The sequence below is a fragment of the Daktulosphaira vitifoliae genome, unplaced genomic scaffold (assembly GCF_025091365.1).
Source record: "Daktulosphaira vitifoliae isolate Bord-2020 unplaced genomic scaffold, ASM2509136v1 Scaffold_1, whole genome shotgun sequence".
In the NCBI taxonomy this organism is placed as follows: domain Eukaryota; kingdom Metazoa; phylum Arthropoda; class Insecta; order Hemiptera; family Phylloxeridae; genus Daktulosphaira; species Daktulosphaira vitifoliae.
The window spans coordinates 44,934,574-44,949,670 of NW_026099572.1; the positions used below are offsets into that span (position 1 = coordinate 44,934,574).

General features: G+C 29.4%; 1 protein-coding gene across 1 annotated transcript in view; it reads right to left on the reverse strand.

The window, feature by feature from the left end:
* Window positions 1-341: 341 nt before the first annotated feature.
* Window positions 342-15,097, reverse strand: part of LOC126910321 (leucine zipper putative tumor suppressor 2 homolog) — a 28,832-nt gene continuing 14,076 nt past the window's right edge. The window contains exons 2-8 of the mRNA XM_050692807.1: window positions 8,449-8,616; window positions 2,743-2,863; window positions 1,882-2,077; window positions 1,497-1,818; window positions 1,265-1,438; window positions 1,002-1,193; window positions 342-942 (exon numbers count right to left, since the gene is read on the reverse strand). Of these exons, the coding sequence (XP_050548764.1) occupies window positions 562-942; window positions 1,002-1,193; window positions 1,265-1,438; window positions 1,497-1,818; window positions 1,882-2,077; window positions 2,743-2,863; window positions 8,449-8,592 (1,530 nt within the window). The 5' untranslated portion in view covers window positions 8,593-8,616 and the 3' untranslated portion in view covers window positions 342-561. The remainder of the gene's footprint in view (window positions 943-1,001; window positions 1,194-1,264; window positions 1,439-1,496; window positions 1,819-1,881; window positions 2,078-2,742; window positions 2,864-8,448; window positions 8,617-15,097) is intronic.

Sequence of the window (15,097 nt, forward strand, 5' to 3'; positions counted from 1 at the left end):
ATCTAGTTGGAAGAAGGAAACGTTCAAATATTGAATAAATTTTTGTAAATGTAGTCAAGTCAATAAGTATATATCTCACTTTAATTATGCATATGATGTTTATTTGTCAGTTTTAGAGGATTAATGCAGTGTTGAAATACGCTGCATTAATAAACGCATTTAGTTATAAATTAGATAACAGAGGAAAATCATATGAATTGCTAGAATTTTGTGTATTCCTTTGGTCACCTGAATTGTCAATAAATGTCTCCTTTATTTTATTTTACATAAGTGAAAAATGAATAATTTATTTAACATTAAAAAATAGACTTTATTATATATTATAGGTACATAATATCAATATAATAATAATTTTAATAATAATATTAAATTAATAAAATCATCATAAAAAAATTTAAATACAATTTGCACTCTATTAATTCACAACATGATTACTTTTATTTGAACTTACAATGTATTATGTAGCTCATGACACATTTGTTAAATCTTATAGTTTAAAAAAAAATGTATTTAAAATAAATGGTAATATCTTTATATTATTTAAAAAAAATACTGTTGTGCTCAAAGTTTAATAGCGTTTATTGCTTTCACAGTAGGCTTTCTAGATTTACCGGATGCACAATGATCGGTACACACGTTCATTTGAACGGTAAGGTTTTCAATTTGCGTCTCAAAAGCTTGAGTCCGTCTGAACATTTGTACATAATTCATTTGAAGCTGCCTTTGGTAACACAAAACTTTCTCTTTCTCTTGAAACCACTTAAGTCTTTCTTGATCCCAATTTTTCCTTTCTTCGTTCAATAGCTGAATTAATTTCGACGTATGATACTCTAATTCTTTAATTTGGTCCCATGGATCTAACTCTATTTCTTTTTTCGGAAATAAAGATAGATCTTCGGTGCTGCACTTAGACAACTTATAATTACTTAATTCGTTTTCCACCTAATAGAAAAAGTATTTGTGAATTAATCAAATTTGTGTTTTTCTGTTAAGATACTTACTTGCTCGTTGAGTTGTCGTATTAAAAAGTAGAGTTTGTCTGATGATAACTGTTTGTCGTCTTCATTTATCTCGTTGGGATCTTTAGTTTGAAATTCCTGAACTCCACGTTCTTTAGTTTCAAGTTTTTGCAAAAGTTCCCTGATTTCTGATTTTAGCGCAATTACTTCATGACCTTTAGTCGTTAGATCATTCTGTTTAAAAGGAAATATAAAAAATATTTAAATAGTTCTTTCACCTAATTTTCCACATTTTTTACACTTACCTGTGTGTCTTTAAGTTGCGATTTGATGTGTGAGAGTTCTCCAGATTTTTGACAGAGTCCCCATTCAGTCTCTTCCAGTCGTTTTTTTAACTCTTCTACTTCTTTTCTCAGGTCTGCCGCCTCAGACGTAATACGGTCATTTTCATCTTGCAAACGTCTCTTATCATCTTGTAACTATTATTATAAAAAGTAACACGTAAAGTAATGCTTAAATTTTACTAAACTATTATACCTTATAAGTTTGTTTCATTAACATTTGTTCCAACTTTAAAGATTTTTGAGCAGCTGATTTTATTCTATTATCACCCATTGTCTTGATCCTTCGCAATTCTCTTTCCCAAGCGTTCTCTTTTTCTTGATAAACTCTAAAAATTACATGCTCGTTGTGTTCCATAGTTTGCCGTAGATGTCTTAATTCACGGTCTCTATCTTTCAGAGCTGTTTCCATTTCTGACAACATGGTAGATTCTGATGGTGATGGTGTTAAGTCCAACAAACTAGCTGAACCTTCTGATGCTGAACAGCGTTTATTAAGTCTCGAGAAGGATTGAGAACTAAGTAACAAACAGAATGAATATATTGTCATACTGTTATTATTATTATTATTATTTATTTACCTGGGTCGATAATCTCTGTAGGAACTATAAGATGAGGATGATTTGAAATCTTCCGATGGGCCCAGACGAAATTTATAATTAGTCTGTACTGGCAATGACGACATTACCATTGGGGAAACTGAACGTAACTTACGATCTAACGTGCCTGAAGATACCATGTTCGGTTTCAGGGATTGATGATGAAGTTCGTTTGTGCCTTTAAATAAAATCAACAGATTAAAATTCGTTGTCATCGAAATTATTGATGTTTAAACATTTTAACGTAGTACTCGTAAGAACAATACTCAATTTTTTATAATGTTACTGATCACCACGAGCACTACAAATTACATATTTATCGTGTTTTAACTGTAGTGTATTGTTTTGCTTGTAAGTGGACAAAAGCACAATAAATATTGTGACGGAGAAGATAAAGGGGCAAACGAGCAATAATAGAATAATCTCGAGAAGAGTACACCGGGTGAAATTTTTTGATTTTCTATGCGCGTACCTTTTAGAAGGTTCTATATCTTATATAAACTATTCCGGACATTACATGAGANACAAACGAGCAATAATAGAATAATCTCGAGAAGAGTACACTGGGTGAAATTTTTTGATTTTCTATGCGCGTACCTTTTAGAAGGTTCTATATCTTATATAAACTATTCCGGACATTACATGAGAAGGATTTTTTTTATGTAACCGGAGTGTATAGTTGTAAATAAAGTGCAAAAAAAGTGTTTTGTTGTTATTGTTATTTTTTTAAGTTTTTATATTTATTTTTGTGCTACTCAAGAACGTTTTTTTTTTTAAATATGCCCATCGTAACAATAATTAAGTTATTTAATCATTAATCGTTAAGCAGAAATAAGAACTTACTGCCGTAGAGATTCCTGTGAGATGATCTGGCCAGTATAGGCGTAGAGCCATATCTTTCACCGTTGTCAGTAAATCGCATTGAACCTGGTTTGAATGCTACCGGACGTATGACACAGTTTCCCTGTAAATTATTATAATGAATTAAATTGGTGCAATACCGAATAGTATAGATATTTTTAACGAGTCACTAGACGTTTAGAATATTAATAATAAACAAACATTTTTTAAATAATTAAATATTTATACATTTTTATTTATTTGTAAAAATAATATTAAAACTTATATTATTTTAATTAATTATAAGTAATCTATACCAAAATTAATCTATAGGTACATTAAGACTTAAATGTTACACTTAGTGGAACATCATTTAAAAATATTCACATGCCAAATAAAATAACATTGTCAAATTTAATTCCTCTGTACGAAAAACAGACTACAGTTGCGTATTTTAATACTGCTATGNTAGTTTACAGTTGCGTATTTTAATACTACGGTATTCGATCAAATTGTGTAGGTTTGCCGCCAAGTAAATGTTAACATACCAGGCCTGTTATGGCCCACACAGATCCAAACAATAATTCTATGTCACTGAACTATAGTCCATTATCNCAGACTACAGTTGCGTATTTTAATACTGCTATGGTATTCGATCAAATTGTGTAGGTTTGCCGCCGAGTAAATGTTAACATACCAGGCCTGTTATGGCCCACACAGATCCAAACAATAATTCTATGTCACTGAACTATAGTCCATTATCATAGAATGTCATTTAAAAATTGGTTTTATAACTGATCCTATAGATTTTATGGTAACCAAAATGGAATATTTGAAAAAAAAAACATCTTCATCCCTTTTTTTGTACTACTGAAAATTACATTAAATTTTTTATTTAGAAAACTTAAAGTTACGTTTCCAAATAAAAAGTAAAAATTGTATAACTTTAAACGTAAAACGTTTTTTTCAGTAAACCTCGGGAGTTTAAAATGTTGATCTTCAGGTTTCAGTTTGCAGTATTAATCCCATTTCATGCATCAAGTCATTGATATATACAAAACTGTATCTGATATACGACATAAAGCTCGGAAAAATTAAAATTAATGAGTTATAGAGGAGCGCGTGCGGAATACCGCCTTCAAATCAAGTTCCGGTTTTATCATCTTAACACTTTTATATATATAATAATAATAATTGAACTCTAAAAAAATTTTACATAGAACAAAATACATAACTGTGTCTACACAACAGTTGTACGAGATGACGCCCTGAGGCTTACGCTAAGGTTGTAATTTCAGTCAAGATCTGGTAGATGTTTTATTAAGCCCAGCGCTCACATACAACTGTCATGCCGGAGGGCGTCGATTGACTACAATGTATCAGCAGTATATTTTGCGATTAATACGTGAAGTTTTTACAATTCTCAATATTAAGTTTTTAAAACGTATGTAAAGGTAAAGAATACATGACAGAAATCATTGTTTTACTGGATCACAAAATTATTTGTTATTCTTATCAAAAAACGTGCATGATGCCATAATTATATCACATGATTACTGTAAGAATATACTTTTTATTTTCAACTCCATAAGAGATCATTATATCTGCATACACAGAATGTATAGTTAATCAGGAATGGTCTATAGATGTATTATTCAATAAGAGTAATGTTAATATACTTTATTAACTGTTAGTATATTTTGTGTACCTATTAAAAGGTAGTCAAGAATGAAAAGCTCGTTCCCATTAAAAAACATGTAAATCAATATACATAATACATAAAAATAAAAATAATACAAACAAGAACCAAGATACCTAAATACTATTATTTATGAGGTACTCATCGTAATACATTCTTGGATAGCGTCCACACGGTACACATGATGCGACCGCTTCTGGTTTTCAAACTGAATAAAAAATAATGAGTTACACTTTCTCTTTCCTCATTATCATTTAAAAGGTTCAAAGGTTATTCATTGTGTTCCATTATTTTAATAACGTAAAGAGTATTACCAAAAGTATAATTTGTTAGGTCAGGATGAATGGACAGTTTTTTTTCGGAACAATAAATAAGTTGTGAAGTTATTTCACCGTTTGATTATATTTTATCAACGTTTTGATAAAAAATACAATGATCGTGCATTATAATTACCTATTATCATTTTATAATTAAATATTATAACATACAAGATAAAGTTAAGAAGTGATTATAAAGTCGACCTATACTGAAAGTAATTAAAATAATTTTATTCTAACCTAATCACGAATTTTAGGCTATTAATGAAATATCAAATCAGCTATGATGTTTGCTGAAGTGGAATATTGATAAACGATTAATGATTATTCTTTAGACGTTCATTTACCTGCGACGAAAGCCAATCATTAATGTACCACTAAGTATGTTTAAGTATAGACTATCCTCAGCGAGATGAACACAACAGGACATACATTATAAACCTTGTGGCTCATAGCTAATTAAGAATTATTGATGTAAAATAACACAGTCGGCGAGTATAAATAACAATTTATTCATTTCATGTATTAATGAAATAGGTATAAAAATAATATTACTACTTGCGTTATAGCTTTTCCTGAACATGCAAAATTTACTGGACACTCGTATGTTGTTACTAATGTAATTATTGTTGTGAAATAAGTACACGAATAATAAGTTTTGCATACAATCTAAACTGACTTTATAAAAATTAAATATAAATATATGTTAAAACCACATGATCAAATAATTTAGTGTCATTGTTCATATCTGTATATCTGTCCATACGGGAAATTTGAACTTTTTAAATTGAACTATCCGTTTATGGTCAATGACTTGGTACTCGCATTGATTTATCAACTAATCGGTAAACCGAGTTGTTATACAAATGTCGTGCTCAGAAATGTTTTACTGATGAATATTGTTAAATAGGTCATGAAAAATTGCAAAAAAAAAAATACTATACGCCAATTTCAGCAAGGCGCTCTTAACTAGTGTAGAGAAAATATGAATGTACGACGCAAGCACGTTACGTCCATTAAAAGATATTTCCAAAACGTGCTTACGAGGTGGTAAAACAAATAATTTCGTGTGTGCAGTAAGCAGTTTTTTATATTTATTTATTTTATGACACTGGGTCGCGAACACCCACGTGGGTTTCGGCCGTGTGTACAATTGGCGATGATAACAACGATTCGGCTGCAGTGACGACATTGTACCGCGGCGGGAGCACTCACATAAGTCACTAGGAAGAAGAGGCACAAAGGAAAGAAGAAAAAACCAGTCGTCTCTGTGGGCGTTCGGTTATAACGCTTATAGTATTCCCACGGTCTTGGCCAGATGATAATATGCACGCGCACTACGCGAGAGAGGATTTCATAAATAATAATAATAATATTTTTATATATATATATATATAATACAAAACACTAGCTAAAACACGGAACTAGAGTTATTTTTTTCCATACCTTGTTTGCAATTTTATTTTAAGAAACAGTATTAATTAGATTTCAATAATAAGTAAAAAAATCAAAACATATAAAAATACAAATATATATTTTACATAAAAATACTGAAGCGCTAAATAATTTTTAAATAAATACATAAAAAAACATTGATTTGATAATATTTGAATATATCAAAATGGTGTTCATTATAAACATTTTTTTTAAGTTTATTATTAACTCTTTATTTAATAATATTAAAACACTACATAGTCGATTTGCTTAAGGAAAAATCAAAAAGAAAGTTTTAAAAATCTACGTATATGAGTTGATTATTCTAGTGCACGACATAGACTTCATCGGTCTTAACTATGTTTACAATGATCTACTTACCCCGCGGCCTCATGTTAATATTATTCTGGATAGACATGTTTGAGGTACACGATAATTTATCCACTTTGTTGATTACTCATTGTTTTAGTCTCTAATGTTATTTAAAAATGAAAGATGTTAGTTTTTACATATTTTTAATATTTATTTACCAAATAATATCATAAAATTCAAAATCACCATTTATGAACGACTTATCAAGTAGAATTTTTAAAGGTAAAACAGTATACATTGTAAAATTTAAAAAATTGATTTGATAGGTAACTGTATGAACATTGGATCCGACACTCGTTCAATTAATTAAGACACTTATATTGTTTTGTTTTAATATTATAAAATGTATAAATTGTTACGTAATACGTTATTTTTTCCCAGTCTTCAAATGTTGTATTAAAATAAAAATACTTAATATAAAAAAAAAAAATAGTTAACTTAATTATTACACTTTAATATTTAATGAATGAGCTCACTTCGACGCGTTCAATTGGTTTAAATTGAACTCCAAGTATAGAATACGGTAGTAAACAGTTTTTAAAATAAATGAGTTTTCATTATATTAATTATGTTACAAGGATAATGATAACCAAGTATAATAAGTGCGTGTAAATATCGTCTGTTAAGTTTATATATTTCAAAGAAAGTACTTCTATTCTCAATAATGAAATATGCTATAAATATTCAACATATTAACCATAAAATATAAATATACGTTGGTTAAAGTTTAAACGTGCCTTGGTATTTATAAAAAATAGAAAATAATTTTTTATTTCTTATTATTTTTTCATCTTTTATTTGATAAGGTCATATTAATAAAATACTATGCGCTCATAGTCTGGTGCGCACTTTGCAAAAGGGAATAACGATTAAAAACACTTTTCTTCGCAGCATGTATCAATAGATTAAATACTACTAAGGAATAATACCTACGAAATTGTTTCTTTAATTGCTTAATATAACGATGAATGTTAAGATATAAATGATCTACTAGTCTGAATTACATAACATTTATTTAAAAAATTATTTATCAAATAGTTATGATATTATATAAACAGAAAGTAACCTTTAATTTTTTATTCTGAAATGTAAATAACTAAATATTTAAAAAATAAATCTGATGATTGTTTTTTATCAATCATGTTTATCTCGCCGCCTGTTAGTTAAAAGAAAATTCATAATGAAAATAATTTTTTAATTTACTTTATTTCATAACCAGAGTAGTAAATTTATCGAATAATGTCAAAAAAATTTGTTAAATCAATATTTTTTTCTACAAAAAACCAAAAATAGAGTAATAAGACTCTTATAATAGTCTCTTAATATGAGTCTAAATGTGTTCAAACCAACAATTGCTATTTAAAACAACAACATAAACTCATGTAATTTTAAGTTGTTTTTAATTTTAAGCATTTTTAGATTCTCAGATACTTAGAGTTAAGAAATGGTCATTACAAAATATGTAATGTTAAAATGTATAGTTTACCAGTTGTATATTTGTTTGAGCTGTCATGTTTTTTTGTTTAAATTGAGGATTGTTAATAAAGATCTAATCAAAAATGCGTTTAACTTATGCTTGTTTATATTACAAAGTGAAGATCATAATGTGTTTATAATAATAATGTTTGTAATAACTGTATATTATAATGTCTTCAACTCTTACCAACATCGACACGCTGCAAGTGTATATTGTGTAAATAAAAAACGCATAGCCTAATTTTCCAGACCTAAAAGAATTTTTATGTTGTTGTTTACATGAAAAAAAACAAGGGTTGGACGAGTACCCGCGTTCAACGCTTTCTTTCTAATAATCACAGCATGGCTTAGGGTTCCTTAAAGTAAAAAAGGTTTGCCGTTTATTTTAGGAAGATTTGTAGATATGCTAACCTTGGACAAGGACGATGTGATGTGAGGTGGTGTAGGCGCGGGCGTGGGCTGTTGACTTCCACGGCCACTGCTTGGTGAAGGTGGCGGCGCTGCCGAATCCGGCGATGAGTCCTCCGAGAAAAGGGTCTCGTTGCCGCTATCCATCTTCAATCCTCATAACCGACAGTTCTATAACAAAAAGAGAATCATGTCCATAAAGTTTAAATATTCATAGGTATCGAGATAAAAAATGTATTTTACAATAAAAAGGTAACTTTCTTCGTCAGCATGTTATGTATATATTATGATTATTGCCCTACAAATCATTATGGTGTGTCCACAGCCGAAAATAAACTGGCTGATCGATCAAGACGTGGTACGACAATAATTGATGGGTGCGTGCGTCATAGAGAAATTTAAATATTTTTTACTAGAACCGAAACGGAAAATTGTTGTTTTCGGATTCGTTTATGGGAACGCATATAGTACGTTAACCTCAACTACACTTTTAATACGCCATAGTTGGACGTTTATTGAACCAAAACCCATTAACCTATTCAAGGGTCATCAGTTGGTGGTACGTATGTAGCAATACACTCACAATTCAATTGAAAGGGTTAATATACGTCCTCCCGGAGTCTTTTCCGAGTACAATTAATTCTATGAGCATGTCCGCTACGATTCCTTTTCCCAGCGAAAAAGAATGAAGGCATTTCATTTTAATTTGTTGACAAATAAATAAATTTTTCTTCAAAAACTAAAAAAAATATACTCCGGCTGGATATATGACCTATAAAAGTATGTCACGTGTAATAAATTATCGTAATGTGTTGTAAATAACTATTTTTTATAAGCCACTAGGTTTATTTTCCAATAAAATTTTAAAATATAAAATGTGTCACATTAATCACATTAATAGTTCTCTGGTATTCTGTTTGCAATATTTAACGCGCAATCCATATGATCAAGAAGTGAACAGTCAGTGCCCTTTAAGCGCTTCGGGGCCTACATTTATAAAAGAGTATAAAAAACTGATATTTGTTCTGATAAACCGCATTGTCTAAATCTATTTTCCTCTAATAAGGTAACAGAGAACAATAAAATAATATTCATACTTTCAATCGTTAAAGACGTTCTCCATTTTCAAACTAATTTCAATTACAATTTTAATTCGAAATAACCGATTTCGCATGACCAAAAGTTCTTAGGTCATATAATCTATACTTAATATCAGTGATTATTATTTTGTCACGGAAAACATTAGAAACGTGTCCGATATTCTAAAATGGGTATTACAGTTCATCCCATCACGATTTTTTTCATCATTGGCAGTATTGATTTACGGCATTAAACATTAGTGATCTTATAGTAATAATAATTAATTTCTACTAAAAAACATGGTTTACATGTTTATAGTTTATGCGCATTTTCAATGAACAACGATTGGCCGAGATATCAAAGTAGAGTTAACATCATATGCATAGAAAGATCTAGAACGATTATATTACTAACACGTACTGCAACCAGGCGGCGAGGCTTTCGCTTCGGGAGAAACGAATAAAACAGAATATCTCTCGGACATGATTAATTCGATATAACTTTGCTAGTCTATTGTGAAAAAAAACTACGTATACTGCAGCGGACGGGCAGAAACGGAATCTTGATGGATGTATAATATCAAAACCGTTAGATCTACGCATTGCTGTGCGCTTTATGACCATCGGGTGCATTGCACAAACGAAAGCGGAGGAGAAGAAATACAAAGCACAGATAAAAGAAAAGAGATGTGTTCAGCTTTTGATGACTCTCCCTTTTTTTTATTCATTAACTTTTAGAGACACCATCAAAGGAAACGTATTTTCATTATTTTACGATGCATTATGTAAACAAAGACTAGATGACGTTGACGAAGTCATAATAAGCTAAGGCTGCATTTTTTTACATCCAAAATACCTATTAAACACCTTGGGTAAAAGCGCGGGTACACAATGAGAACGCAGATCGCCTACACTTGCCTCGAGCACAAAATAATAACAAAAAATGTGTTGATTACAACTTCTATGTTTATAATCCCAACGATGTATTTTTAGATGATAAATGTGTATGATCACTACTCTGAGACTTAATAAGACCCGAAGTACAGGTGGCTCTAACAAAAATTAAGACCGTTCAGTTTCAATTACGTCCATGGAAACCCGGACCAATGGTTAAGTTATTTTTTTAACGTGAACACTGCGTTTAACTGTTCACTTCCTTTTGAAATTACATTGTAAAAAACCATAATAATAGTAAAACAATTGAACAAAATTGTTGTCTGGACGTGTAACCGAAGTGTATCCAATGCTTTGGCATTTCCGCCGTTTTTATTTCTCATAATGTGCCAATTAGAACTAGCGGTCGCTATCACATAATTTTCTATCACCTCGCGGTCCATCAAGTATACCTCACTAATAACGAATTAAAATTATTATTGAGGAAATTCTTCAACAGTTATTATTAGTATGTATATTTTTTATAGTTTTTTAATGTGTGGTTACTTAAACTAATTGACACGAACGACTGTAAAAAAAGTAAATCTTAACACGGAGCGTTTTATTGAATCATTTTGAAGATATAAACAGAAATCAACAAAAATACATAAATTATTAAAAAAACCTTTTAGTCGAATTCGATGTCAATGTTTACAACATGATACTAGTATGGCGATATCAAGTGAACGCAGTTCGTATTAAACATAAACGAAAAAATCATAAAAATTCAGAGTACCCTATTCATAAAAATATACGATTTTTCGAATTAAACATTTTTAATTCGACAGCTACTGTTCGTCAGCCCTTTGATTGTCACGAATCATACTGTATATTCCTTAAGCATATTTCCTTAACGATTATTCAGATACAATTATATTTTATATATGTGTTACAACATATTATTAAGCACGTCGGTCTTTCGTTTGTCGGCTGTTTTCACTTATAACCGGTTGTCAGGTTATTATCACGTTTGTACACAGGAATAACCCTTTGCTAATTCCACGGCTTACTTGAAATCATAGCAAAGTTAAATAGCCGTATTTTTCAGGAGGCGTTTAAATCTATAACCATTAGGATATACTTTAAACTGTTATAATCATGAAAATACCAAAATCTCGTTTTTCGTATAATGTGCTTATAGAAAACATATTAAGGTTATATATGAATAAATTAATACAAATTTTTAATTTGAGTTGAAAATATGCCCAATAACAAACAATACTCCATATCAGGAAGTGCTATTTTTGTCAGTTAAAATGTATAGCCCATTTCAGGTAAATTTAATAATTTAATTTACTAAATTCAGTATCAAATTTTTTTAACAAGAATAATAGTGATGTGCTAAGACCATCGGACGCAATATTTATGTTCGGGCAAACAAAGTAATGTTTTTCATCCCGAGACAATATTGCCATGTTGTGCTCCTATAAAATAGATTCCGTTTCCGATAGAGGTCCTCCTCACACACCAAACCAGTTAGTTATAAATGTTGCCAACGAAAGACCACACGTATCCTTACGCTATACTTTTCGCATAACCTCCAGCTTAGAGCATATTATAAACTTAATTATTGTTTATATTCATACGTAAAAGTGCCTAGTGATGTATCCACCTATTACTACTTCTTACGTTCGACAAACACAATAATCAACATTGGCGTGATACATAACGATTAAATCGCCTAAAAATAGTTATAATAGTATGTTACTTATAAAACCTTGGGCATATAACCCGGTCGGACCATATTGAATTTATTGAACAAGCACACCGTTATTGCGAATAGGAATACACTGATTTTGTAAACAGCAAATGAACTGAAATCTGAGACGATGAGACATATGCTTTAAGGTTTTTTGTATATCCTGTTTCGTGACCGACGGGACAACACAATATATTGAGAGACAAACTTCAAGACCCTTTTTAAAACTGAGACATCATGTACTCGTACAAAGGACCATTTGTATTGTGAAAGGAGGGTTAGGTGTTTCTTATTTTCTTCAGCGATATCTGAACACAGTTCAAATATCTAGAGCAATCACATTGTGTTAGCTATTTTGGGAAAAAATACAACATAAAACCTATACTATCTATCCTGTGAAAGTATTATTTTACCAGAAAGACAATGATGACCATATGTCACAAATTTAAGCTCAATTGTTGATTGAAAGAACGAAAAAGAAGTGCATTGTTCATAGACAAAAAATTAATTTACGAAAATTGATCGCCCTTTCGTAAATTTCCATCAACAGAGTATTGATAACTCATTATATCGCACACAATACATATAAACTAACATCATTTGTTTACAAAACACTGTCAAAGATCTAGCTATAATTATATCTCTTGCATATTAATTACATTTATATACAAAATTAATTTAACACACACTTTGTTCATTTATTGTGTTTAAGTTTCTACAATTATTGATTTTATTTTAAATGATAAAGCGATGTAAAATAAACAATATAATTTTTATGTAACCATACAAGTTAAAACTAAGAAGTAATTTTAAATTATGCACACTCAAAAAAACATAACGAAAGGTCATTCTGGCATAAATAATCGATGTCATAACCCACCGAGAGATTTACACGGATACGCGGAAAAAATGAACAGTTAATATAGTGGCAATTCTAATAAAAACTATTGGAATAATTAAATAAAAAATAGGGCTAACCGAATACACAGTTAATCCAACTGTCTTAATTGCAATTGTCACTATATTAATCGTTTATATGGTTATTCTGGCTGTATTTTTTTCTGTGTAAAATTTTACTTATCACTCCATAAAAACAATAATCATACAATGATAATAAATAAACGGTAAGTATATTTTTGACGTAGAATTTGATAAAATAAACACCAATTATCTTGTTACCTGAATTACGACTTCCTAATTTATAATTGTAATCATTTATAAACAAAAATAATGATAATAAAATTTATTGTTTTTGTTATTGGCTGAATTATGAGTTTGTAGAACTTAGATATGGCTAAATTAAAACATCCGATTTGGTCCCAATATATTGCTACCCCCACAATACTTTTAATAACTTTTTTATGCGCCACTAAAAGAATTCAAACATTGCTATGTAAAAATTGAGGTAATCGCCCCCTCTAGCCCCCTAAATAAATCTCTGCCAATTAATAAATTTGTCGATTATGAATCTGAACTTTCATTCAAGAAGTCATTTTAAATGATCTATGAAAATAACGTCGTTAGTGAAAAAAAATTAAATTTTACATTATAATGGGTTCTATTTATGGATAGCATTAACATGGACCGCTCATTAAAAAACAAAAGGCGTATGTCGATTTTAGATGCACATCACATAAAAAACTCAACATATACAACATAAATCCATTTCACCTTAATATGTATCAAATGAGTTTTTGTTGTTTATAAAAACTGTTTGAGTAATGGTAACAATATGTATAATGATGAGCGCGCACAAATATTGTTTATAAAAATGTGGCATCTGCTAATCTTTAAAATAATTATTTTCGTTAAAATCTTTTGATTGAATTATTCTTCTTTTGGCTTGCTCATATTTTGATTAGATGATAAAAAAAAATATTGTTTGAGATTTTAATTGAAAGTGAAATCTATGTTATTAATTATAGCTGTTTTTCCAGTTTGTAAATGCAATGTTCTTGTATTACAATACATAACTATTAACCTTTACCAATTATTAAGTAATGTGAATAATTATGTGTATAATAGCAATAATATATTGTTTAATTAAATAATATGTTTAACATACTAGTTGCTTATATGTATAGTAGAAATACTTGAAACTGCTTATAACCGGAGAAGACAGTAAAATAATAATAAAATAAAAATTAAAAAATAAAATATGTTGAATTAATGAAATATTTCAAAATTTTACCCAGTAAATTATACATAAAACAAATGATTTTCGAGTAATACATTTATTTATTCATTTTTATTTGTAAACTAGTTAATTTTTTATATAATACTTGTTATTCCCAAACTTATAGTGTGATAACTTTAAGCGAGTACTTTAAAGGGACTAGTAATATTGGAGGCGAATATTTAAGAATTTTACCAGAATTATTCGTGCAAGTTTGGACCTTAAGTTTGACGAATGTACGAACAATTTTGTTCAGAATTATTAACTTCATATTATTTAACACATTTATGATTTAATATCAAATAAGTTTAATATTGTATCTCTTTAAAAAGTTAAATTGCATATATATTATGATATCGGGTATCTCTTAAGTATTACAATTCATCCGGGGTTCTGTACATTTTTTTGCTGTAAATAGTCTAAAAATGATCTTTACAAAATTTTAGACCAATCTAATTAATCTAATTTTTGTAGTGATAAGAGATTTAAGCTGGCGAGCTACAGATAAAATAAAAAAATAACACCATAGACGTTATTATTAAAATGGATAGTGCAATTGATGTATTAAATAATGCTATAGAATCAATAGCATTATTATTATTGATAAATTTATAGTATAGATTTATAAATTAGTGGACTAAGCTTCTAATGAAATTAATATCCTCATAATATTATGAAATGTATAAACAAAAGCTTATGTATTGTATATCAATATATTCTTAATGTGGCTTCTTAAGATTTTGTAAATTTGTATGGTTTCTTATT